Source organism: Colletes gigas, unplaced genomic scaffold, assembly GCF_013123115.1.
Source record: "Colletes gigas isolate AHSC1104 unplaced genomic scaffold, ASM1312311v1 Colletes_gigas_Sc00002, whole genome shotgun sequence".
Taxonomy (NCBI): domain Eukaryota; kingdom Metazoa; phylum Arthropoda; class Insecta; order Hymenoptera; family Colletidae; genus Colletes; species Colletes gigas.
Window position 1 is genome coordinate 9,301,453 of NW_025106631.1, and position 26,857 is coordinate 9,328,309.

Consider the following 26,857-nt stretch of genomic DNA (forward strand, 5'->3'; position numbering starts at 1 on the left):
CGAAGTGAAAATGCAAATATATCCGGGACCAAATATACCGATTATTAAAAAATTCCAATAGGTCTAGTGCGATATTGGGATTGTTTTAGCGTTCACGTTAGAGACGAATATATACGAAATATTACAAGAAGGAATCGAACGAGTGTGATTAATACAAATTGGAAATACTATGTAGAATTAAGAGTGAAATCAATAAAAGGGTACAATGATTATTTAATCGAAAACGAGGAGAAGTAATTTACGTGTTATTAACGACTACATGTACGGTTATTCAAACGTAAATAAGAGTATGTTAACAGAAAATTTTAATTAAAAGTTTTCTACCGTAGCATTCTGAAATTCATTATTCCTCTCTTGTTGTTATTTTATAATAAATAAACTCAAATTTAATTGTGTATAACAATTAATTTTGTTGGGAGATACTCATTGTTAATAACAATCCGTGATTAAATGTGCACACGCTTCGGTGTGTTTTTCTTCTGTATGCCGTGCTAAAAATAATCCACAGGACAAAAGCTACCGAATTTTCAATTAAAATTTTGATCAACTTCCCAATAACTCATCCATATAATTACCCAAAATATTTCTTTTGATATATTAGTGAGAATGCCTGGAAAATCGCGATCAAACTTAAAGAATGCCTTCTGAACATAAAACAAACAAATTTCACGAAATTGGAAACAAAATGGTTGTCGAATCGAATTCGATACTATTATACTGACGCTACGTTTGTCGAAAAAATATTTCCCAATGGTTCCCTCGATAGGTTATTACGTAGTACGTAAGAAACATGCATGGATCCCCAAGGACATCGGAGGTTATGTAAAAAATGTTAGACGACGTTCGTTTATAAATATTTCCCGATAATATCTGTCCGCCGGTGGATATCATCGAATTTATGGCGCAATAAAGTTAATAAACTCCTCACCTCTTTCGCTGTAGCTTGCAATACGATGGACTTCCAACTTGGACTTTGAAAGCGCGCCAAGCAGGAGCCAGGTAACCATTTTTGCGCCTGAACGAGCCAAACTTCCAGTTCATCTTTAATTTAACACAGTTTGAAGTACTTCAGCAGATATCGACGTTTTGTTTACTGCACTTAATTAAACTGCCGGCGTCTGCTTCCGAGTGGAAAGGCTAGAACTGCAAATGGTGTCGCCATCTGCAGTTGGAAGCTGGAATCATTTTAAGCGGGAAACGCCGCGGCGTCGCGTGGCGGCTAGTACGAAAGGCATCTGCTACCTGTCGAGTAATTCTAATTAATTAATTACTCTTTTTAACCTTTGGCTACTGTAACTGTAAATCACGTGATTTAAGCAGAATTTCATTGGTTTGTTTGTTATATATACGGAATAAATAAAGAATGTGATATGATCATAAATTGTACACACCTTAGTTTTAGAGTTAGAGACGATTAAAAAGAATGGTCGAAAAGTCTGTCTCGTGCCTCTGCATTAACTTGATATTTTCTCTGACATTCTGACTGCGAAACTGTAAATATTATAACAAATAGTAACTTGTTATACTTTTATCTAATATCTGTCTATGTGGGTCACATCGTTTCGATCGTGTCGCGAGTCACGCGTCCGTTTTAAAATCACCTCCGTCGGACGAAGTACAGAGACTTTCCATAAAATTAAATTTTATTAAATTCATTTTTACAAGAACACGAGTCTTTATTGCGTACTCGTAGCATGTATAAAAATTAATTTACACGCTCGATAGAGAGAAGTTATTAAGCTCGAGTTATATATTATTCCACGGTAACGGGAATGCGAAAGAAGGAGTTCCTCGCGCAAGCGTTGTTATAACTTTCAAATAACAACAAAGGGGGAAAATATTAATATTACAAAAAATTAACAAATATATAGTTTTTATTACTAAAAACAATTTTTTCTTCGCTCTGAGCGTCATGCCGTGGAAAGTGTGGACACGCCAACGTGTTTCGTTTCGCAGGAATGGAACCTACATATTTCTCGCTCCTTCTAACACAATTGTTAAACAAGTTACTTCTTTAATTTTCGAAAACGCGAAAGCTTCCTGTAAAGGTTCCTTCCTGCAAAGCGTCGCAGCACGCCCGAACAGTTTAGCATATTCACGCTTCTCGCGTTCAAACATAACTAGAATTGTGCAACTAGTCGTGACAGAGTAACATATAGCACCTGAACTTCGGAAACCACCGTAACCGCAAAGTTTGACGATTTCAAAGGCCCTCTGAATCATACCGTACTATAAATAATCCCCGAAACCTACGCACAGTTCGAGAAATTCAATGGAAATTAAAACGCTCGTCAGCGTCTTGTAACTGTCGTTCGTGACAAGAAGAAAAAGGAATGTTTTATCGATGTACAGCACTGCCTCGCTTCTTGCGCCAGTCTGCGTTACGGTTACTTGCAACGGAATGGCCCACGCCCCTCGAATCAGCTGTGCAATTAACCCTAGAATACTATAATCTCGTCCAAACCTCTCCACATGAAATTTAACTGCCTCGATTTGTTCGCAAGAAGAGAGGCGATGCTGTACATTGTTATCAACATGCATAAGAGCATAGAAGACTTATCGTGAAGCACGTAGATCCACGGAACCGAAATATTCGTGCAGATTGCTCGGGGGCCCGTCGATGGATCCCCGTAAAATCGAAACGATTGTGTCCATAATTAATATACACAAAGCACCTCGCGTAATAAAATAATACGGTGCTCCTCGATTCGACGACCGAAAACGCGAAACGAACGGCGAAACGCGATTCCAACGAATTGAATTAAAATGACCCCGGGTGTAATTGGGATTATCGCTTTGAACTGGCAACCGGGGGGCGAGAAAGTTTTATTAATTTGGTCGGGGGAGCACCAAAGCTAGTAAACTATAATTGCCAACTTTCCCGTGGAAAAAACACGAACGACAGCGGGCACCGGAAAAAATCAGCGAGTTAAATAAGGGCCCTGATCGAATATACCTTAGACTACCGCCACAATTATGCTGCTCGTTTGCGCCCTTCCGCCGTGCAGCACGCGCGCGATTAGACATAATTTTTCCTCGATAATTAACGTCGAAATATTAGTAAGCTTACCGTTATTATTAACTACGAAGAACGTGGAGGTAGCGCGTCTTGGAATCGTCGGGTCGCTGCAGGGGATTCTTGGGAATTCTTGGGAATTCTTGGGGATTCTTGAGGATTCTTGTACGCGGTACGATACTCCCTCGTTTAAACGTCGCGTTTGTACCTCGGTAAAACGTACCTCACCAATATTTATCTGCTTGAGCAACTTACTGAGGTAATCCTCGCTGCGCGTGGAAATAGATTCAGCAATAAACACCTTTATGGTTGTCGATATACAGGGTGCCCGATGAAGTATCCAACGGGAAGTTTGGTACAATACAGACATTGTATTATTAATGTTAATGGATGTATGATATGGGTTGAATTTATTGAATATCTCATCAGACACCCATAAAATATCACCAATGGGATTTTATATCATCTTGAGGAGATAAAAGAGGGAAGAAATGTTGAAGGTATCTTTTTCCCAGTTTCGTTACCTTAATCAGAAATTGCTGAGAAACATTAAATACAGTATTCCTATTTTATATGCTGCAGCAACCCAATATTTGGCGTCTCTCGGGACTCCTCGCGCTCAAGGATCTCCTCGTACCCTCTCGGAACAGTTGCACCCTCGATCCCGTTCTCTTTGCTACCATCGCGAAACACCACCTTTCGATACCGTTTCGCTAGTTAACAGATAATTTACTGGCAAGTAAAGGCTAATCTTGCGGATTAGTTCTTTGTCGCGTCACTTTAGACCACCCTACCCCGAGTGGATGAAAAGACACACACGATGGCGGGAAAGGGAATTGAAGCACCTTTAGCGATCATCCGCGATGCGATTCGTCTTCTCGATCGGATCGATCGAGCCACCCCCCTCTCAGCGAAATAAGTTCTCTACGACCGTCGACGTATCTAGTTCCGTTTGCTGGAGTTGATCAGATACTTGCAACAGTGCGTGAGCAGGTGCTTTTCGCCGGTGATGTCGTGAGGGACGCTGGTAGGGCTGGTCGATTCCCTGGTGTAAATGTCCAGACCGTACTGGCCCTCCTCGGGAAAGCTGATCGAGAAAGTCACCACGTCGTCGTCCGCGATCAAGTGCGTGACGTATTTGGAGAGGCGTTTCTCCTCGATCCCGTTCTTGTGCAGCGTCGCCATGAAGTCGGTCAACGGTCTCGACATTCGGAATTGGATCTCCAGCTCGCGACCAGCGAACACCAATGCCTCCTGCCATCGTTAACGAGTGAGATACGCGTACACGAACACGAACACGAACACGAACACGAATACGAACACGGTGTCCCGGGATTAAACGATTTAAATGGTAAAAAAGGATATTTGTCATGACTACGTATTACGCGAACTCGGTGGAACAAATACAGTGACTTTTGCAAACGTTAAAGGGGTACTGAGGTTACTAAATTTGTTTCGCGTACTGTATTTACCTGATGCGTGATGGGAATGAGCCCGAATAGTCTCGTCGCTTTCGTGGGGCCCCATTCTCCGCTCGCGCAATCCGGTAATGGTACCATGACCGTCTGCAGTTCCTCGCAGGCGATTTTAAACTTGCACACGCTCTTGAACTTCATGGGCTCGCCCGTCAGATACTCCTTCGGGGTCACCGCGTTCGCGAATATGTCCAGGAGGAAAGCTCCCGAACACGGCGCGTGCACACGAAACGCCACTATGTTGCCGACCACGGACTGTGAACATGAATTATTTTTTCATCGTTAACCCTCTATATACCGAATCATATTTGCCAAAAGATGGGCAAAGATTAACTTCGTGTCTAGGAAAGTCTCCGCGTATCCCCTTTAATTTATCGATATTCGTTAAATTAAAATTCGTTCCATCTTAATTTGCCTACTTCGGGCACGAAGAAGCAAATGAATGGATCGTGACGTAATATGAGTGATACTGTGACTCCGGTCTGAGGAATTTCGCCCGTTGCGTCGATGAGGACCTAGTTTCTTGCGACGAACGTGTGCGAAATAGGGAAACAGGGTCAAAGGTAACGAGGGTAAATTGTACCGCTGCTGGTAGTTTCCGAATTTTTTAACGGAAGATGCTCTCGACATTTATGGCCGATTTAGAAAGCCGATTTCACCGCGATGAAAACGGGAGTGTCGTAAAAAGTAAAAATTTATTGCAATTGTAAATTTCACTGGCTTTTCCGACCCGATTTATTCACGAAATTTCTTGCTACTTTACGAAACGACAATTAAGAGAAACAGCCACCGTCGAAGATCAATATTGAAGGGCGTTATTATTATTGCAAACATTGAACGTTGACACTAGAACGGACCCGCGTCCGAACTCTTCGCGCATCCCAACCGGCCAATTAATTTCACTTCCGACCAATTAATTAGCGCGGAACACTTAAAGTCCCATTAAGGGACTCCTCCATTTAATTATACTTTTCTAATTAGTTTATACGAATGGCGCGGGAGTAATTAACTCGACGACGCACGATTATCGCGGAAAAGTTTCGTTTTCGTCGTGAAACGACGTACTTCTATGCGTGGCAAACAGGGACGGGCATAGGTATTTTTTGCCCGAGGCAACAACAATGTACCTTGTCCATATGTTTCATAAAAGAGTCAGAGTTTGATTATTATTACTCCTGAGTTGTATAGGAGCATTTTGAAGAATCATTGAAGAATTTTTTAATTTTAAAGGCGCCTATTGGTGCCCTGGGACTCGACCACTTTGCCCCTTGTCCTTTGACGGGTCTGGTTCCAAATTACCTGCATGACGAAACGCTTCAGCGACACGCCGTCGTATCCGTCGCCGTCGTTGTCGTAAAACTTGAGGTTGTAGTGAAAAATGAGGGACGACTGCATGTGCGCCGGCATAGCTATCCTGACGGTCGCAGCGCCCGTAGAATCCGTGTACATAACGGCGTTCGTGTTCGTATCCGGAAAGTAAAGGCCGTACCTGTCGAATTTACATAGATCGCGTGGTTTACAGAGAACAGAGGACGTTCCGCCCAACTTGACCGTCTCGAGCACATCGACGACAGTCGTGCAATAATTTGCAAAAGAGAAAAGGAGGATACGGTAGCCATACCTGAAGAACAACGATCGCACGAAAGGCAGCTCTTCGAAGTCTTTAAGTGAAATCGGTTGTTTGAGCAACTGCCACTCCTCTTGGAGAGGAAAGAACTCGTATATGAATTCTCGAGGGTCCGTCAAGAAGTAATGGTCGTCGTACTCGTATCTACGAACCGGAAGAGGGAAACTAAAATTATTAGGCGCGAAGATCGTTGCGTTAAATTCAGTGAAATTCAGTGCTGGGAAAATTGTTTTTCTCTCTGTAGAAGAGCATCGCGTCCACTGGACACGACTATGCTTTCAGAATTCTATTATAGAAATTTGGAAGCACGATGGTGCCGCCGATAATTCATTGGAATATAATTCCCATCTATTTTAATTTATCGGAATATAATACCAATGTATTATAATTTATTGGAATATAATTCCAATCTATTTTCATAAATTATCGGAGGCACGATTGTGGTTCTGAAGTTCTGTAATTGAATTCTGAGGGCACTGTCGTGTTCCCTTCAATTTTTAACTTATTCGATCGAAAAGCGATGATAAGTATAATGAGCTGTCGTCTCGAAGTTGAAACTCGTTAATTGATCGAAACGACGCGAAGTGTAGATCATTCAATTTGAATAGCTTCGAATGAACATCACCTGAGGCTATCGTTTTTGGCTTTTGGTTGACCTGGACGGGGAACTTCTTTGGCATTGACGAGATGTCGCGCCCCCCAATTGCACTGAACGAATCTCCACGCGCCGGCCACGTAAACCGCGTTCCAACTGTTCCGGAATCTGTTGTCCTCGAAACAGACTCCCGGCTGATAACCGGCCGACTTGCTGTAACCCTTTATCACTACGCAGTGCAGACCAGCGTAACTGGAAAAATAGAATCAGTTTTGAATACGACTCCTTGCGATTATCACTAAAATCCACCCCATTCTAGCCTAAACTTTGCCTCTGACGAGCGTGTAGCGAGGGGATAGGTTCGCGTACCTGCACAGTCGCTTGAACAGAACGTGGTAACTCTCTGTCCCGTGTTTTATCCCCCTCAACAGCCCCATGGGCGTGTCCCCGCGCAGATTTTCATCGAACTGCATGGTGTTCAGATTCTTCACGGTTATCCACCGGAATATCGTCCTCGCCTTTTCTATATCGGACCCGCATCTGCTCACCAACTGTCGCACCAGATCCGTGAACGTTTTCTGATCTTCTTGGGCTACCTGATTTATGAAAGAAAAAACATTCGATCGCCATTGCAAACGAGTTGAGTTACCAGGAAGCATGGCATGGTATCTTGAAGCAGATCTTGACTCCACCAGTTTAAAAGGATTCGCGATTTTGGAAAATGTAACGCGACTGTTTAAATTTTTGGTCAACAGCTCTCGAATCGACTACCCTATCGTATCAAGAGACCCACGATGCGTGAATATTTTATTGCCTCGCAAAGTGCGACGAAATAGGGAGGGTCGCCTAAATCCGACGAGTTGAACGTGTTTCAACCCTAACGTTTGATTCGTTTCTGTTTTTGTATCTGGTTGGGGTTTCATGGTGGCCCCGGATATATCCGTGGAACGAAAGACGGATCGTAAATCGATTACAGAGGTCTTGGAAGCGCGCGGGGGCCGGATGGGAAAGCCGTATCGCGAATATATGAAAATATCGACGCCGATTCGAGCAGGCCTTTAAAATTCCGTGGCTGTAACCGGCGTGCTCGCATCGTCGATATTACATTTACAGGAAGATCCACCGCTAAAAGGACGCCCTACGTAGGGAGCTTACCGAAATAGCTATCTGATCCATGTCAGCAAACTCCAGAGGATCATTGTAGATGTGATACTTGGCGAGGGCCGGGGGTTGAGGGGGTGGCGCGCGCGAAGGATAAGGCATAGGCGGCGCTTCCTGGGCATAACCGTCCCCCTCGTCCAGATACAGGCTCTCCTGGCGCATATACTCGCTTCTCGCCTCATTGATCAGCTCCAGCATCTCCGAGCTCTGTTTCTCCACCAACGCCGCCGTCGCTGCCCTGGAAATTTATCGGGAGTTACGGGCGACCGACAGAACCCGACAACTTCGAAACTCAAACTCGAGTTAATTCAGTGAAAAAAATTAGATCTCTATTTTGAAGTTGGTAAACGAAAAACCGATTATTTTCCCTCGTCGAGTGTCCAAGATGGTGACATAAAATGGAACAAGGAGCCAGGGAAAATTATTGGTACCTTTACCTAAATTTTCGCGATATTGTTAACGGGGAACGTGGAAACAAGGTTGAAGGGTTAATCGCGAGTCAGCTGGCGCAACTTGGCCGAGCCTTGCAACTAGCGCAATCCGGCCAGCACGGTATGGAATCAGTTTAATTAGGTAATGAGTACCGTTCGTGCTCCAGCATTTTGCGCGTGAGACTTTCCTTCTTCTTGTCCCTGCGGAGAGTCATGTTCTTCTCCAGGTCCTCCTTCTCCTGCTGAAATTGCTGGGTTCGTACTCTTCCGCCTTTTTCGCGTTCCCATCGCGCCGATAGCTGCTCCAGCTCTTTCTCCCATTCGTCCTGTTTGCCAGAGAAACGCCTGTTAATCTTCCACGCTCCCGATACACCCGATGGGTAACGTTAATTAATAAGCCAAGCCAACGTTTAACGATACGAAATCACGTACCCTGAATTCCTCCCGAATCCGTCTGTCTTCCTCTTCACGATGGTGAGCGAACTTCCGGTAGAGGTCGTCCTCCTCTTTGCGATGCTTCATCTCCAGACGCGTTTGCTCATCTCGATCCTGGCGATCGCAAGAAAAAGTCGCGTGAAAATCAAGGAACAGAGATATATAAACTTTACGATAACCCTAACAGCTTCAACAAATGTCGACGTCGCTGGACACGGTGACTTTTTGCGAGAAAAAATTCGAGAGATCGGTTCTGCGAACAATTTTCACTCGAAGACTAGGCACAATTAAACCGGAGACGTCTTCTTCGACAATCAAAAAGCTGAAACCGCGCCTAAGCGTTCGAAACGACGATGCTCGTCCAGTTTTTATCGAGTTTACTTTCACGCCGCGTTTCTGCTTTCCTCCTGTCGGTCACCCGCCGGAAACGGCGAGTTCTTCTGCGACAAATTGGCGAAACAAACAAAGGAACGATCCCATAGACGCACGAATCCGTTTTCACGAAACCACAACGGTCGAAAGTCACAAAATTTCTAATTTTTCTCCGAGAGTCAGTTCTTCGTACCCTCGTTACGGTTGTATTTTACAAAGAGATAATTTTACGCGATTCCTAACGTCGAACTTTAAAACGGAAAAGACCATATTTGGAAAGCAACGAACGACGAAAATTCGCGAACACGGCCAAGACACGTACCGGGCGTTAAAGGACTTCGGAATTGCCGTTCCATTGCGCAAGCAATTTCCTCCGCAGTCGCGTGTACAAACAGAGAAGCCCACGCTACACTTACGTCATGGCGGCGCACGTTATTGCGTGAAATAACCGCAAATAAGGACAATGTTAGAGAGCATTGACATTTCTAGGCATTCTGAACGGGTTTAGAAAGATTTCAGCGAATTAACTGCCGCTGTTTCGTTCGACTCATTTGCATCGTACGGGAAAAATGAAAAATCTGCTCTTGTCGACAAATTCTCCTCTACTCGATTTAAGTAGACCACCATTATTCAGTCGGTAAATGAGTTAAAGAACGTTTGGAAACGTAACTCAGGTTATAGAGAGTTTAAATATACAATTGTAGAACGCGTAGAAATTTGTCTAGAAATCGATGTTGTCAGTTTCGAGCGTCCTTCGCGACTGATCCAAAACAACTTCGACGAGCCGTGGCGATGGAAATTTCGGCTTCGAAGGGAAAAGAAAAAATTTCTCAGCCGGGAGATCGGTGTCGCGCGCGTTTACATTCTCGATTCTGTAATTTACGAGAGTCGTTCGTTTGTTTGTTTTGCGAATCTCGCCGCTTAAGGCTGAAACGAGTTAGTAAGAGTCCTGGTACTTTCGAGACGACGAGAAAGCGCGCGCTAATAGGATTAATTCGGTCAATCTGTTTACTCGCCCCATCGAAGAAGTAATTTCCTCTGATTTTTCTTCGCGTGACTGGTTAACCAAGATTCCACCGACTTTTGTTTGCGTTTCCCTCCAACCTGGAAACTACGTTTAATTCGCGACGCGTTCCAGCTAAACGCTCGTAATGTCAATCTTACTGAAAGTCATCCGTCGCTCGCATGCTTTCGTGCGTATCGACACAGAGTAATGACAGTAAAAGTCCACGCTGACTTTTCGATTCCAAGGAAAACGTTACGCTTCGAGGAAACGTTTCGTCCCCTCCCCCGCGCAAACGCGTATTCTACTCGCGAAGCTCGATTTTGCAACGTTCGTTAGCTTCGTAACAAAATTTTTGCATCCGTTGCGAATCGGTGCGGTTAATTAAACGGAAAATTTAATTATCATTAACCACACATTCGAGGACAATAAAAAATCTCATCGAGCGTTTCGATCCTCTCGCTCTAAGTTTGTTTTAAACCGTGCTCGTAAAGCTGCCACGATTATTTACGCGCGTTCGGGGTTGGATTGAAAAAATTCGACGAAAAATTGAATTTTCGAAGCCCCACGGGCAAGAATGAATTATAAATGTCGATTCCAGTTTAATTAAAGTGTCCCATTATTTCGCGCCGGTTCTAAAGTTACACGGTTTAGTAAATAATCATGAAAGTTTAATTAAAGTCTGAGTTTGACGGACGATAAATACTTTGCGCACAGTCGATGCCAGGTCCCGGTAACATTGCGCGACAAAATAATTCGTTTCATTTATGCTGGAGCGCGAGCTTCTAATTACGAGACACGGAAAACTTTCGGTCGAAAAATAGTCAGCGGTTCTTTTATGTTATTTTATCAAACGCTTCTCGTTTAAATATTTCGAAGCAAGGGATACACAGTCCCATATCGTAATCTATGATAGAATTCTTGTTACTATTTATACTTTACGCAACGAATGATAGGTTCGAACATAATATAGTCTGTTCGAATATTATAGACTCTAGAAAAGAGACAAGAGAAACCGCCCTGATGCGCAACAGAGTCAAGCACCCTTTATGCGGGGAATATTGAGACTATTTAACCCTTGGTGCGGAGGGTAGATTCCCCTGTACCGTGTTGGCAGAGGCACAATAAAGCCCCCTGAAACGCGGAGCAACAGTGTCCTGCAGTGTGGTAAAATGAATTAGCGTCCCGGTGTATCGGTCGTTCGACAAGGCGCGTGAGACGCGAGCCCGCAAAATCGTTGTTCGCGGGATACGCACACGACCATCCGCGTTTTCCTTCTCCGTTGTTTCGCGTGTGCGCGGCCAAACGATCCTCTAATTAGCCATCAAGCGTAGAGTACCGCAAGCGGAAGCGATTCTGCGCGCGGGCTTTCCTTCGCGTGCTCCCGCGAACGAGGGAAAGAGGGCGGACGTACGCGTTCTTCCGTGGTAACAGTTCGAGTAATGTTCACGAGGACGTTCGCCGTATTGTTCACCGAATGGTCCCCCCTCCCCTCCCACCCTCTGCTTGGAAACGAGCAAGAAAGTCGACGCGCCGCGCGAAAACGCGAAAATAGGAGATCGGGCACGATCTTCTTTGTCCGTAATGATCCTTACGACCGTTCACGCTTCGCCGCGGCCGCCATTGGGGTTCTTGCGATCGGTCGAAGGAATCGTTCGCTCGAAACGACCGGGGATCGACGGCCAAAGGAATTCGCCGTCCACGGTTCTACGAATCACGGAGATCGACGACTCCCCTACTCTGGGGCAGAGATTCTTAGCTTCGCTGACTATTGGAAAATTGTTTTCTGAATTATAGATTTGTAGAATTCTCGCATCCTCGTTAAAATCTATCGACGGAACTAAGTTTTATTATATCAGTAACGATATGAATATGTTCTTGCTCGAAAATATTAACGCCTGGTAGGGAAAGTAATAATTTCTCGCGGTCGTGAGTGCATACGGTTCCTGCAGAAACTGTATTGCTCTCACGACCATAAAGAATTATTACTTTCCTTGTCACGCCGGATCCGAATATTGTTTTATTTTGATCCAAGCCGCTAAGGATCGCTGATCTACCGGAGGAGAGAGCAGACGACGCCTCCGCGAGCGTCCTGATAATTTGGGGAACGCGTGGGCGGCGTCCAACGAATCCTGACTGCATCATCGTTACGAAAAGTGCCTATTTGTTTGATCGTGCGAGGTAACGGTGCTGTCGAACGCGGGCATCGTCGGTTTTAATGAAACGGAGACGAGCATTCCGCGTACGGGGATGCTGCAGGAATCCTCCGTGGCTTAAATTGGGAGCTTTAAACGTTAATTGCGACGATGCATTGTACAGGGCGAATCGAGGAAGTAGAAAGCCTTTAATTATCTTCGTTATTATTACATAAATTCGTACGGAAATACTCGACACGAAAGTTGATTCGTTTAATGAGGGTGAAGATTGCTTTTCTACGAGTAATTAAGATCGTTATTATGTTTTTCATGCGGAGCACAAGGCTGGAGATGTAGTCGAAGGAAACTTGCAAATCTAATGTAAATTGCGTGCACGTTTTGTCATAATAGTCTAGATAAAAATTTAGCTTTTCAAACGATGATAGTTGCCTATAATTCTGCTCTGTTGTTAAGTAAAGTAGAGCAAGAGCATCGAATGCTGCTTGAAAAATATTGGAGTGTGTTGCTAGCAAAAAAAATTCGACAAAAACGTGCGGTTAACCAAGAAAGCGAATATTGGAAAGTGTGGAAAACGCGTAAAGAGTGCACTGAATCCACGGAAAAATATTTGTTCGCTGCGAGGTGCGGAAGCTAACACACTTCGACCGACAAGAAACCTCTGTTAAGCATTAAATTACGGCGTTTCGATCTCGTAATAAGAAAACCGCAGGAATCCCAGCCGCGACCCAATGAATTATACCGGTTGAACCTCGCGAATCTATCGGTGCGTGAGATTTTCCACGGATCGTTCTCTTTTTTCTTCTTGTACGCGCGGAGGAAAACCTCTATTCGATGTCCACGATGCTTTCCACGATGTATCAAGGTACTATTTAATTTAAGGGGCCTTTCTACCTTGTGGGATTAAAAAAATCGATATTTTTTTTTTTGCATTTTCCTTTAGTATGTAGTCTCGAAAATATGTCTACCAAATATTAAATTGAAATTCGGAAAACTAACGAAGTTATAGCCTGTTGAAATGTACCGCGCGCAGGTATAACAACTGGACATGAAACTTTAAAGCTGTTTTTCTCGAAACTACATTTTTCGGCACTGCGTGCGTGATAACTAAAAAACTATTCAGGATATCAACAACAAATTTATACAGTATCTTCAGAACTGGTCTCCCTATAGCATGAACTAGGATAATTGCGATATATGCAATACTTTTTCTTTTATTAACAAAAAAGCAACCAAATATATGAAAATATTCAGTATTTTTTCGTAAAATAGCTGCCATTTTGCCATTTTTTGTTTTTTTGAAAAGATCCTAGTTCATGCTATAACCACACTCATCTATATTAAGAATATCGTTGGTTTTAGGATTTCGAATAACTTGTTCGCAAGATATCACGTACGCAGTCGGGTGCCGTTCGTAAAAACTGTTGTTTGATGATCAACAAAAACAGCGTAATCAATAGATATTATGCGTTGCAAAAATTCGTAAATATAGCTAAATATATAATAAATGTATCTACAAAATCCGGAATTAATCGCTCTTTAATAACCCGCAAAAAAAAATCACAAAGAAACACGTATTTTTCATGCCTACAAGGTAGAATGGCCCCTTAAGGGACCAAAAGCTCAGATTCCGCGTGCAATCGACAAAGCGCGTTTCGATGATCAAACGGTGGAACGTTTGCCTTATAAATAACAAGTCCAACGGCGAGGCATATTGCTGGATGTGCACGCGAAAGCGGATTGAGAGAAAACGCACGCACCGATAGTGGAGCGACTAGCGGCTCGGCCTTCTTCTACGCCTGGCCCGATGGGAAAAGCGGCAATCTCATTTTCATGTAGAGTCCGTCTTCGCCGCGGTACACATTCCTCGCTTGTCGACCGATTCGCGCATGAAAGTCACGGCCCGACACGGAATGCCGCCGCGGACCGCATTCCGTCCTTCGAAAATTCGGGGACCGACCATTTTCCCATTAAAATGCACCCGCGACGCGCGTTACTCGCTCCGGGGCTAATCGGACCCGCTCGCCTCCGTTTCCACGCGTCGCTGAACACGATCGAAATACCAGATTTTAGCGTGATCAGTACCGGATTAACCTCCACGAGAGCCCAACTCGACAACCCTTCTTCGACCCTCGTTGCGTGAATTTAAAAATTTTTTATTCGCAACTCTCGTGTTAGCTCACCAAGACGTACCCAATTTTATATTATGAGAGCTTAATGGTAATCCCCTTGTTTTCGATAATAAAAAAAATGAGAAAGAGTCTAATTTTTCTTGAGTAGATTTTGATTTTTCCCGGTGGGCTTAATGGTTTGAGAAGTTTTTGGTCGACTGCATGGGCAATTAACCCGTAGCGGAGTAATTGCTGGATCGCCGCATGGAATAGGTAACCCGCTCCTAATATGGCGGCGACCGTGACGAATGATTTCACCGACTATGCCAATGACTCACCAGATAATAATCGATGGGCTTCTCGCGTGCCTTGCTGTAGCCCTTCTGAAGTTCCGTCTGCTTAAGGGCATGGGCGATGTGAAGCGCGCTCGCGTCGAATCTCCCGTACTGGTAGCTCCCGTCCCCGGCATAATTGTGGTTGTACGGCGAGGACGCCCCTCCGCCGGCATTCCCATGGAAATCACGATTGGACGAATTCGTAGCCGGCGGTGAACCGTGTCCGTTTAGGTGCCTGGCATAATTAGGCGAGTCTACATTATCGTAACTGCAACAAAATTATGCAACGGGTCTTCAGGGGCCCAGGGATCGTCTCCGAATATTCCCGCGAGTACGCCGCCGCGAGAGAGATGGAAAATAGGGCACCGATCGCCCACCATTCGAGAACACTGAAACCACTATGCTCCCGAACGCGAACTGATTCGTGAAAATATAATAACATCGATCTATAACGCTTCGCGACTCGGGGTTAAAATTGATTTTCACAACGGTACTTAATTTATCTCAAAACTTTGTAATAAAAATTGGAATCTTTTCTCGAACGAATACGATACATTTATGTCTCGAGATTATTCAACTCGTGAAACGCGGCTGCAAGAAAACGATTCTGTCGCGTTCAGAAAACAGGAAAAACAAATTGGAAGGGCGCAAACCCTCCTGGCGACTTGATTTTTCTCGAGAGACCATGGCAAATCGATTATCTTTTTCGCGACAATGGGAGAAGTCTGAGCCGCCGTTTCACCGTTCTCGAAATTATTTAAGAGGCACTGATTAAAGAAACAAACTCGAGAAGGAAAGCTGGGGTTCCGTCGGTGCCCTAAGTGGTCGATACGAATTTTCGTTTAACGCAACGGATCCATTCCGGAATTAATCGAAATCAAATAGGCTTTGCTGCCTTTTCGTTTATTTTCCTGTACGTGTAGTAAAATCTCAGCGATACGGCCTCGTTAATCCGCACTTTCTCTCGATTCCGAACGACCTCTCTCTTCAATTAATCTGGATTAACGATGTTTCGCGGAATATAATCGCGTTACTGCGATTAAATTCGCCCTGGGGTTCGATAAAATTTTGTTTACCCAGACTTGTCATGTTATTAAATTTAAATATTTCCCGCGGCACGGTTCCGATTTTCTCTCGGTTAGATTTTCGTTCGACCCGTTCCCCAATTACGGCGAAGGAATTAATTTTCACTCCACTCCCGAGCGTGCACGTAACTTTAGTTTTTAAACCGGCCTGATTATAATATTTTTAATAATACATAATGTAAACTAATGGATTCAGATTAAATATGTATAGTGTATAATATACGTTAAACATGCGATGTATAATAAATTACTCGTTGCTTTCTTTCTTCCGGTAGAAAGAGAGTTTGTTAATTAATATTTAATTAAATTTATTCGTAGGATCGATTCTACGCGAACTAATAATTTGAAACTACGGAATAAAGTCTTTCGGTATAAAAGGTCCAGAAATAGTTGAATTCGAGAAGTCTGACTTGTCTGTCCATCACAGGCTGTTTCTACTTATCCCAATGACCAAGCGCACTCTATTCCAGATAAAAGTTCTCGATATACCTAAATTGTGGGTGTTTAATTCTAACGATCAAATTCGAGAGAATAACAGGAATTTCCTTACATTTATTTTCGCCTGAAAGGTATCAACCACTTTGCTCAAACTCGCTCTTACGATCGGCAGATGTCCGAATGTAGAGCAGCGACGAACGTCTTGTGGTTTCAGCTGGCACGACTATGTTTACGTGTGCTTACAATGTGCCAATAATTTACATAGTTAAATACACAAGGGCGGACGAAATGACCTAATAAAGTGATGTATGGTTTCTTTTATTCGTCGACGACTCTGGGATGAGATACAAGCCCGACTAAATTTCTTCGAAATCCTCGAGATAAACCCCTGGAATTTACAAACACGATATCGTAGATGTTCCTGTCAGAAATTCGGATTCAGGAGAAAATGGACCACTCCCCCAGTTCATCGTCCAAGGGTTAGATTCCTACGACGCGAAGTTCCCCGGATTTCTACCCGGTCGATCGTGGAAAAAAAAGGAGGCGCTGTTTGTTCGAATCCCTTGTAAACGCACGCGTGTGTCGCGGGTTGGTTGGACGGAATCGGGTCAGCCATTGACATTCCGGCTGAAGAGCAAGTGCGGTTCTCGCGCGCACAATCGCGGTCCTGACTTTGTTCGAGACATCATCGGATTAAGGCCAACGCGGCGATGCGTTATGTAACGAAGATGAACGAGGCGGCTCGCAAAGAGAGGAGGAACGACACGTATATAGAACTCGAACGCGGGGACACGAAGCGTGTTTGTAGGAAATAATTGTCGCGCGTTCGTCCGTGAGAAAAATTCAGCACGGCGACGAACGTGCAGAAAAGTGTCCGAGTTACGTGAGGGACTTGTCAACTTGCCGCGAAACCAGAATGATTTTTTTTTCTATCGACGTTTCTGGGAGGAGGGGGGTGGGGGGGGGGCGAAAAAAGCGCGAGAGTGTTAATTCAAAGACCCTCGAGGAGATTAGCAGCCGACCTTACGTTCCTCTTTCTCGAATAATAAATAGCTCGATCAAGCGTGCACACCTTTCAGAGTTAATTAAATGTTATGTTCCATGTAGTCCGTCCAGGAGGTCAACCGTGTTTTACAATGCAAGGCCTTTGTCTCATTACGGCTCTTGTAATCCAATTAATCCCATTGCTGTATCTGCGAGCTGCTACGATTATTTTATAGACTTATTTTCTGGGTCATTATCATCGTTCATATTTAACCCGACGACAGACCACTGAACGATATAATCAAATAAGTTCTATTTTGTACCAGAAGTATGGCACGCAAATAATCTAATTAGAAGAACTGTCTCGAATGTTCTCACGCTAGGAATAATTGAAAATTTATGTTCACCGGCGTTTACCTTTCATTCGATATCTCATTATTAGTGTTTTACATGTATCGCGTAATTGTTTTCGGAAACGGAATGTAATTGGAGATATCGAGGGTTGAGCGTGTAATGGAAGATAATTGCTTCCAAGATTAAGTAACGCGTCGAACGGAATCGTTAACGGGATCGTTGCAGATAAAAGACTGTGACTTTTATACCGACGTTTGATGTCCATTTAACACCGAAGGGAAAGTGGTGAAACCGAACGTGAAGCGAAGTCGATCGACTTTCCGGGGTATCATTCGAATCCCATTAAAACACAGGAAACGTAAAGCAGTTCGCGTTAATTCTCTCCCCGGGCATTGTAGTTCGCGTTTAACGGCCTCACGTATTCCGGCGAGTCCATTAAAAAAGCAAATAGGTACTATGACGAACGACGATAGAATCTTAACGACACCTGAACACCTTGTCGCGACGATCGCCGTCGTCTGGCATCGATTATCAAAATCGAGAAGAAAAGAAATCGCGCGTTGAAAGTATCCATAATGGAGTAGTCGCTACTCCGGAAATGAAGCACAGTGTAGAGCATGAATAACGATCGGATATTCCGCCGCGATAATGACGCGAGGTACACCTCCCACGACGTACAAAATTAGCTACGACCTAACGAGGCGGACGCCGTTAAAAAGCACGAATCCACGTGGAGGTTTTCAACGATAACAACATTTATTTACTTCCCTTGGAGTCAATAACGAGTAAACAAAAAAAGAAAAAATGTGAAAAAAAGTTCTAGATCAAGTTCTCGATCGCTTTCAAGCTATCATTAAGCCGGCGTGAAACGTTCTCGCGGCGTAACTCAACCCGTAACCTTTGCAATGGCGATACCGGTTGCATGCGAACGGCCACGTCCTTGGAATCGTCAAACGGATTCGAGACGGTCAATTACGCGCTCGTCACGTCCCCGAAAAGTTACACGTATCCACGATGTCCCGTGAAACGCGACAGTTTTCCCAAATCGGCGGCTCCTTCTAGAGCACTTCCGGCGCCCCGCGAATAATACGAGGGTCGGAGAAGCTCTGTAAAAGGAAAACATAGAATGGGACAGGGTAGTTCTCTGTCTCAATTTTTATCTTAATAAGATGGCTAAATTATTAGTTAGATATTTTTGTAAGAATTCTATTATCTTTTGAAAGGGTGTCTCGCTGCCTTCCTCGAGCGACAGAGACCCTGATATTGTTTCGGTTTCTTAAACGGGACAGGCAACGTAAAGTTGACCGTGAGAAAATACCGGTTCGTTCAGAAAAACTCCCACATGCAAATTAAGCAGCGTATACTTTCTATCGGAATATAACGAGCGACCAAATAAAATATCACCTGGATCGCGTTCCGAATTTTGTATCAATTATTCGAGGGAGAGAAAAAATAGTAGCGTTCTTTCCGACCTTTTCTCGTAAAAAGGAATTCGAGGCCATGCGAACGACCAGGCTCGTTTCAATTTCAGTCAGTCGTCACGCGTGTTACGTGCAACTAATTTACGTTTTACGGTTACTGTTATTTAATCAAGTCTGTTGCGCTCGAGGCAGGGTCGTTCGATGCATCGTCGATGATTTTGCTCTGTTCTCGATACCGCGACACAGCGACACCGAAGGATCATCGCGAAAGAGGATTTGGAATTAATCTTTTGGAAGAAAAATGTCGAGAGAATCGGCTTGGATAACAGGAAACAATTGAAAATTGAATTTGCAGGAATCCTTTCGTCGGTTCTGCGATTGCCTCTGACAAGGATGGGAAAACTCTGCTCGAATCACGAGGATGTTAAAACGTACTCGAGTGCTCGTGAGAAATCGGGGAACACGAAGAATGAGTTCGATAGAATAAACAGGTTTCTGAGAAACGAGCCTTTCGCTTCTAGCCTCGGTCGAACTTGACATTTACACTAAACTGGCCAATGCTTCCGAACGTTTTGCTATCCGGTCGTGTCGCAACGAAACAATAACACATAAAACCGAGAAAAACCGAGCCAGATCGATCAGTTTCCATTTAATCTAATTCTCATCGAACAGAATTAACACGGTCTACCTTTCACGGATCTCTTGTATCGAAGGCGTAGCCTTATTTACACAGATCGCCGCTCTATAGTGCGTACACCGAGGCGGTCTCACACATTTTCCCGAATACCGGACAGTAAAAAAGAAATTATTCTAATTTCGTATGAACTATCCAACTTCGTTAAAGGATGAGATCAAAGGTCCCTTACCAAGGTGGATAAACTCCGCGCGGTGACGCACCACCGGCTCTGATCTGCTCGTTGACGTAACCGCTCCTCGGCACGTTCAGGGCGCTCCTGATGCCCACGCTGGACCCATCCAAGGTGCCCGGGCCCGGTTTGGGCACGTGGCTGCTGCAGTAGACCTCTTTGTCGTTGATCGTGTGCTGGTTGTTGTAGTAGGTCTTCAGGGTCAGCTTCGTCCCGCAGATCGCGCACTTGAAACACCCTGCGTGGAAGAACGTGAAGTCCTTCAGCGGACCCACCCTGTCCACCTGGTACACCGTTTGGGCGCACCTCAGGCACGTGCTCTCGTAGAAGTTCGGCCGATACATGATCGATATACGGCCGATAACAGAAATCCTGCCGCGATCCTTCCTCTGGGCTTTCCTCTGTCCTCAGTCCGCGCTGCACCTCGCTCTGCTGGCCACCGCGTGCAACCTTGGCAGATAAACAGCACCCTGTTAGGCGAAATGGGTTCCAATGTGGGTCAGGAATGCTCCAAGGGTGCAACAATGCTACAGATATCCATTTTTTACGAAGTTTACGTAAAAATATTTTGAGAAGTTGGGGTCTGAGGTACATTTCGAGCAACGGGGTTGGGAAAATCATCATTTGGATCAAATGATGCAATGAACAATGATTATTTTATACAGCTTCTTTGTCTTTCGAGTTTCAAATGGCTGTTTGGTGGCTGTTAATTCTAATTTCCAGGCTGGCCGCTGGCGGGGAAGACCCGACAGACCAGCTCGTAAATTTTGAGCGCGGCCAGTGCGGTGGCGCGATTGAGATAGAACGTGGATTGTTACTAGTTGAGGATGCGTGTGCGTGTGCGGTGAAGCGCGCGGGGAATGCGTTAGAAAGTGACCCGACCACGGGAGGGCGATGGTACACCGTGTATAGCGGCGACGGTGATCTTCGATCGTACGATCGATCGATGGGTCGCGTAACGATTATTTTCGGAACGATCGAATCGTCCCCGATACTCGACGACAAGCAAGAACGACGGATTCGAACATCGAAGGCGGAAAAAGCGTTTCGTAAGTTCAGCGATTCGCGAGTCCGGCAAAACGCGTGCTTTTAATTGAGGGGGTAATTACCGTAATGCGAAAAAACGCGCGCGCGAATCAGACCGAGGCCGTTTCCTAACTCTCAATAATTACGCAGGATGTCTGGAACAGAGAAGGATATACAGAAAAAGAAACGTACAGTGGCTCCGTACGATAGGATCTTCGCTGGCGAGATCGAACGATAGCTAAACGCATCGGCGTTATTAAAAAACGTAACGCGCCGCCGACACTTTCCTGCCGGCTTTTGCAACGACTCGTTGCCAATACTTTTCATAGTGGGCGACCACGAACGGTAATTGCAACAGATTTCACGACCACCGGTACACATTGCCCGCGACCAACGTCATCGAGATTTTCACGCGTGCGAATAAACAGCACGTCCCCGTTAACGCTTCTGCGTACAACCTTTACGCGTGCACGCAACCTCCGGGTACCCGGATAAGCAAGACAAGTGTTTTTTCGGCCGTTTCGAGACCGCAATAATCGGCACGAAAGGATTAGACGCGAACGAGTCGAACGATAAATTACGATTAACGACCATGGTGATGATGGCCCTGGTAGGAGTCCCGATTTATAGAGTTTGCAGGAAGCAAAGGAGGAAAGTACAATGAAAACGATGGTATCTGCGTATATATTTCATGGCTGGTAGACAAGGAACATAAAAACCATGAAAAAAGTTCATATATACAGGGTGTTCGGCCACCCCTGGGAAAAATTTTAATGGGAGATTCTAGAGACCAAAATAAGACGAGAATCAAGAATATAAATTTCTTGACTGAGGCTTCGTTAAAAAGTTATTAAAAAATTAAATTAAATATTTCAAATCATTCTGAAAAAATTATTTTAGATTGCGGGGGTCAATTACAATCGTTTTTGGTGGATAGACATACCCTCGAAATCCTGCGCATTTTCGAGAAAAAAAATCAGTACGAGCGGAACTTTGAACGTTAATAACGTCTTAAGGAAGCCTCAGTCAAGAAATTGATATTCTTGATTTTGGTCTTATTTTGGCCTCTAGAATCTCCCATTAAAATTTTTCCCAAGGATGACCGAACACCCTGTATATGCTTCGTACATTGTGTACAACTTATTCCACCGAATTTATCGGAATATTTCTGATCATCGTACGAGTCTTGTGTATCCTCTCGAAGCATCTTCGCGGAGAACCGAAGTCGAGCGTCACGCGAAAACTTTCTAAATGATCCGTGACTCATTTTTCAGAAATTATTACTTTAGTTTCACCGTTCGTATAATCGAGCGTAGTGTTACACAGACCGATCGAGGTTTCCCTTTTCTTTCCGCGACTGCCTCGGCCACGAATTCTCTGTTGCACGGCGAACGATACCACAATGGCGGTTACGTCATACCGTTAGCGACCGTGCACAACAATACCGTAATAAACACGGGATAGTCCCTATCACGCATCAACGAATCGTGTTTTTTTCCAGTCACCGGACACGCGTTGATTCGTTTTTTTTTTCTCGCTCCCCCGCGATCGACGGCGCATCCAGGACAAAATCCGCGCCGCGGAAACGCGCACGGATGGCCTTTCTTCCGGAGAACGAGCACGTGCCGCCATATCGAGAGAAAGCACTTTATTCGCGACACGTTCGCCGCCTGGCAAAGTACAGAAGTTCTTATCTTGATAAAAATTGGAGCCTAAGCCGTACGAGCGCTCGTGGCTCAAAAATCAAGCAGAGCTCCTTTTCTCGTCCCCCGGTAAACAGCGACAATCGCTATTAAAGAAACGGCAATTAAAATAAGAAAGTCACGATACAATGAAAAGTGTGTCGAACAAGAAACTCGAAAGAAGAAACCTCGCTATGGGAAGCCGTTGCATTACCCATACATAATATGGTTTCTTACTCTTGGAACGGCCTGGACGATCTTCCGATTTACTACGTTTCTATCGTGAAATTTTTAACGCAACTGTGGACTGTGAGAAAATAATGTGAAATTCTCCACAAGAGAATGGACGTTGTTTCTATAGTAAATACAATTAATTTTCGTGTATTGAGACCATTTAGCTAATTTTGGTCGGAGGAGAGCCTCCAGAAACAACATCAAGGGACCCCGATACACACACGGAAGCTGTTGGTTGCGGAACTGCGGCCTTTATACGGGCGATAGTGCTGATTCGCGTCGTATTCGTCGGGACTAACGAAGAAACGGGCCCGATCGATCCGAGTCTCACGCTCGACATACCGGTAGTCGTAAACCCTTATGGATACTCGTAAATTCCGTCGATACCGGGCGTACCCTAATTTCGTCCTGCCTCTTTCCCTCTTTTTTTTTTTTTACGAACCGCATTTTTCGTAATTACCCGGCTCTCGTCGCGCGCAAAAAAATCGACGATCCAGCGCGCGTTTCGATCGCGACGGCGTTACGCAACGTCGAACGAGGAAATTGTAACGATCCCCGTAAAACGCGACACTTCCAATTACGGCCGGACGTCGCGTCGGTTTTCATTCATTGGTCGCGCGTATGCGGCCCACCTTGGCCAATGGGCACGGTCGTCTAGCTATTACTACGACGCAATAGTATCCTGATATTTTGCGCGATTCCCGTTCCCCTAACAGAATAAGATCGATCGGACAAAATTCGAGAACGGTCGATCGCACGACTTTCTGCGCCTCGACCTTCGTTTTGGCTACAACAAAGGCGAAAAATGCAAGACGATGCGGATGAAATCACTCGCCGAGATGTTAAGAATCAACCAACTACGCTTGGAGAACCGTATTCACCGACCATGTTTGAATGAATCATTCTATTAATGAATAACACAAACAGTTTTCTGCTCTACAGTTTATTGACAATCAGAGCATAAACATGCTTTATGAGAATCGCAATGAAATCAATGGAGAATGCAGTGCCCCGCTACCAGTATTCCTGGGTTAAAAAACAAAAACAGAATATAGTTTGGAGAAGCTAATTTTAAGTATGACGTATGAGGTATCGGGACAAGCGATCAGCTGATTGATTAGTTTACATACAAAGAACGACTCGACTGTCGAGAGTCGATAACCCGAGTTGTGACTGCGTGGAATCGCAATTATGACAATAAGCAGGTGTAGGTGCGTAGGCAAAATAGGAAACAAGTGTTTCGGGGAGACCCAAGTTGATCTCTTCGGGGTAAACGTTTTGAAAATTTGAGGATGATTCGCTGTAATGTGTGTCGATCGAAAACTGAAATCAAAATGGGAGGATAGAAAGAGCGATTACGATCGGACGAGAACCGCGCGAAAAATCGCGACGTCGCGCATGCGAAAATTATTTATCGCATTCCTCGCGCCGTTTATCACCCGATAATGCTCGCTGGAATACCGGTGTCCTCATTCTGGCCCACCTTCTCCTAGGTATTTACAGCTCGACGCACACATACAGGCGCACTCGCGAGCGCTCGCGTACAGGCGACGCACGCACGGCCACGTAACGCCGCGTATCGCTTTGAAGTAACGAGAAACTTCATCGAGGTAAATCGAGGGGAGTAGGGCTGTTCGGATTCGACGGAACAGGTTAACGGCATCATTGTTCCGGAGGAACAAGGCGCGACAGTGTGTCTCGTTACTCAACGCGCGAAAGTACCGGTGAATAGCAGACATTCCATCGGATCGGCGAGCTCCGGGAGACTCTGGTACACGTTGCCACGAGCACCGCGATCGAGGAGAGATTCGAGTTTGTTCTCGTTGGTACCGGGCACGGGAGGGAACCAGTTCCCCGAGGCGTATCAGATTTGTCAAACACGTGTACCGTGTCCCCCGGGAACGTGAAATAAATCTTCCGCCCGTGAACGTCCGACAGAAATATTCAGATCCGAAGTCGGTTCGACCGGACCCGGGACAATTGGAGCAGCACGCGGGTATTAAAAAAAAAAAGTCGAGTACGTTCTAGCAAGGCCAGACCTCCCTCCCTGGGGCCCGATGGAACGTCACCGACATTGTATCCAGTGCATATACTCACCTCCTCATACTCCTGCGTTCGGCGTGGTCCACGGGAATCCTCGATGCTCGTCGCCGCGCAGTCCGAGCATCTCTCGTACCAGCCGGAATGCCTCGCCGGACTTACTTTCTATCCACTGGGGCCCGGGTGCCTCCGCCTACGGGGAACCACGACACTCCGTAAAATCGCGCACGATGTCACTGGACGGGCTTCCCTCTTCCGGTTGCGGCCGCGGCGAGCATTGAAATCACCAGACACGGCCGACGAGCGCCGCGCGGCCTCTTGACGCGCGCGCCAAACAGAAAAGGACGGACGAACGTTGGAATTCCGGGAACAGATCCACCTGCCAGGTATCACCGACGTGTCGACTCCACGGAACAGTCCCCCGGTGTCTTCGACGATCGCGTTCCGACGCCTCGACGGCAATTGCTCTTTTACCGTGTGATCGGCGGCGTAGACGGCGCGCGGACCGCGACTCTCGACCTTCGTCGCGACGCGTACGAACGTTTTCTGGCACGGTTTTCGTGTGTGCCAGCCGCCTGGAATGAGGTCTCGCCACCAACCGAGGCGGCCACGCGAGATTTCGAACCTGAATATCGCCACCTGCTTCCTCCGACGTTCCAGGAAGGTCTGAGGTGAGAGGGACGGCCATTTTGAGGGACCGTGCTGGCTCTCAGGTGGCGCTATGGTTGGAGAACCGAGGCTACCACGGTGTGGGTATCACTCTCTTACGTGCGCTCACCTGACGAGGTTCTGTCTCTTTGTCACCTGTGCCGAGACGGTCGCGCGCGTTTCGCCAGCCGTTAGAATCGCGTTAGATCCTTTTTTTTCTATGGATGAACGACGTTTCTGGTCGGTTCTCGCAGCTCTTGGGATCGTTTTAGGTCCCGACGGTCGCTGCAGATCGCTGGAACGCGGTCCCGATTCGCTACTTTCGTTCCAGCGATCGATACGCGATGCGGAAAAAAGAAAGCGGCGAAGCGGCTCTGTTTACCGAGATCGATGGCCACTGTTTTAGGATATCCTCCGCCATATCGTCTGTGAGACGCGTGCATCCTTCCACACATTGTATCTTTGGAATGTAATTGTCAATAATATGCAACTGTTATCGTTTACGGTCCTTTTATTGCCTACCTTTTTATAGCCAACTTTCACCAGCGAGAGAATTCGCAGGTATACTACATCTTAAAAACACGTAGGAGTGTTTCATCGTTTAGGAAAGTAATTTCTCAATAATCAAAGTCTAGAACCATACAAATATCAGAGACCATTACTATTTGAATGAATGAATCAGAAGTATAGAAGAAAACTCCTTCATCAAGTACACACCTGGTTACCAGAACGATTATGATTGCTTTTCTATGAAAAGTCTATGATGAATCGAGAATGACCTTCCTAAATATTTCCAGCAACCTTGTCGCGCTTCGGTGCAACGAATTTGTCAGCGATCGAGGAGAGAGCGCGATTTACTGGTCGGAAAGTCGTGTAAAAATTCCAGTTAATGAATGTTACGCCCATAAAGACGAAGCATCGACGTTCCATCAACCTGCTTATGGTTGTTTTCACTCGGCATACCGAGATATCAGTCTTCGATATCTCGAATGAGATCATTCGCTACGGGCGGAGCGCCGTAGGTGTGCGGACGTTTTTTCGTTCGAATGAAAAGCAGGTTGCTCGCTAACGGCGGATTCGATAAATTATTTAAACGAATTGTTGTTCGTGATATACGAGATATTCAAACGACCCGAGCACTCGTACGGAATGGAGAAAAATTCGACGAAATATCCGAGTTCTATTATACGGCTGCCAGTTTATTAAATCGCTCGACACCGTGATATTTGCTCCGCATCGGGCGAACGAAAAAAATTTGTGACGGAATGGTAAGGAGTCAAAGTTTTCGCGTGAGTCGGCATTTGAAGCCCACGCGTGCGCGAATGTTTCTGCGCACGTGGGAAGTAAGTTGTAAGCGATGATGCA

At 45.4% G+C, this 26,857-nt stretch overlaps 1 protein-coding gene across 2 annotated transcripts; it reads right to left on the bottom strand.

Moving 5' to 3' along the window:
• Positions 1–1,838: 1,838 nt before the first annotated feature.
• LOC122402351 (hillarin) lies at positions 1,839–25,486 on the bottom strand. Of its 2 annotated transcripts, none has more exons than XM_043405074.1 (12): positions 24,902–25,486; positions 19,863–20,312; positions 14,718–14,949; positions 8,738–8,854; positions 8,459–8,631; positions 7,869–8,112; positions 7,083–7,309; positions 6,744–6,965; positions 6,113–6,262; positions 5,791–5,980; positions 4,489–4,746; positions 1,839–4,270 (listed from the first exon to the last, which is right to left on the bottom strand). In XM_043405074.1, the coding sequence occupies exons 2-12, from the start codon at positions 20,204–20,206 to the stop codon at positions 3,959–3,961; spliced, it is 2,469 nt and encodes an 822-aa protein (XP_043261009.1). In that variant the 5' UTR covers positions 20,207–20,312; positions 24,902–25,486; the 3' UTR covers positions 1,839–3,958. The 2 variants fall into 2 exon arrangements, with proteins under 2 accessions (XP_043261009.1, XP_043261002.1); XM_043405067.1 differs by having other exon boundaries at positions 14,718–14,982.
• Between the last annotated feature and the right edge of the window lie 1,371 nt (positions 25,487–26,857).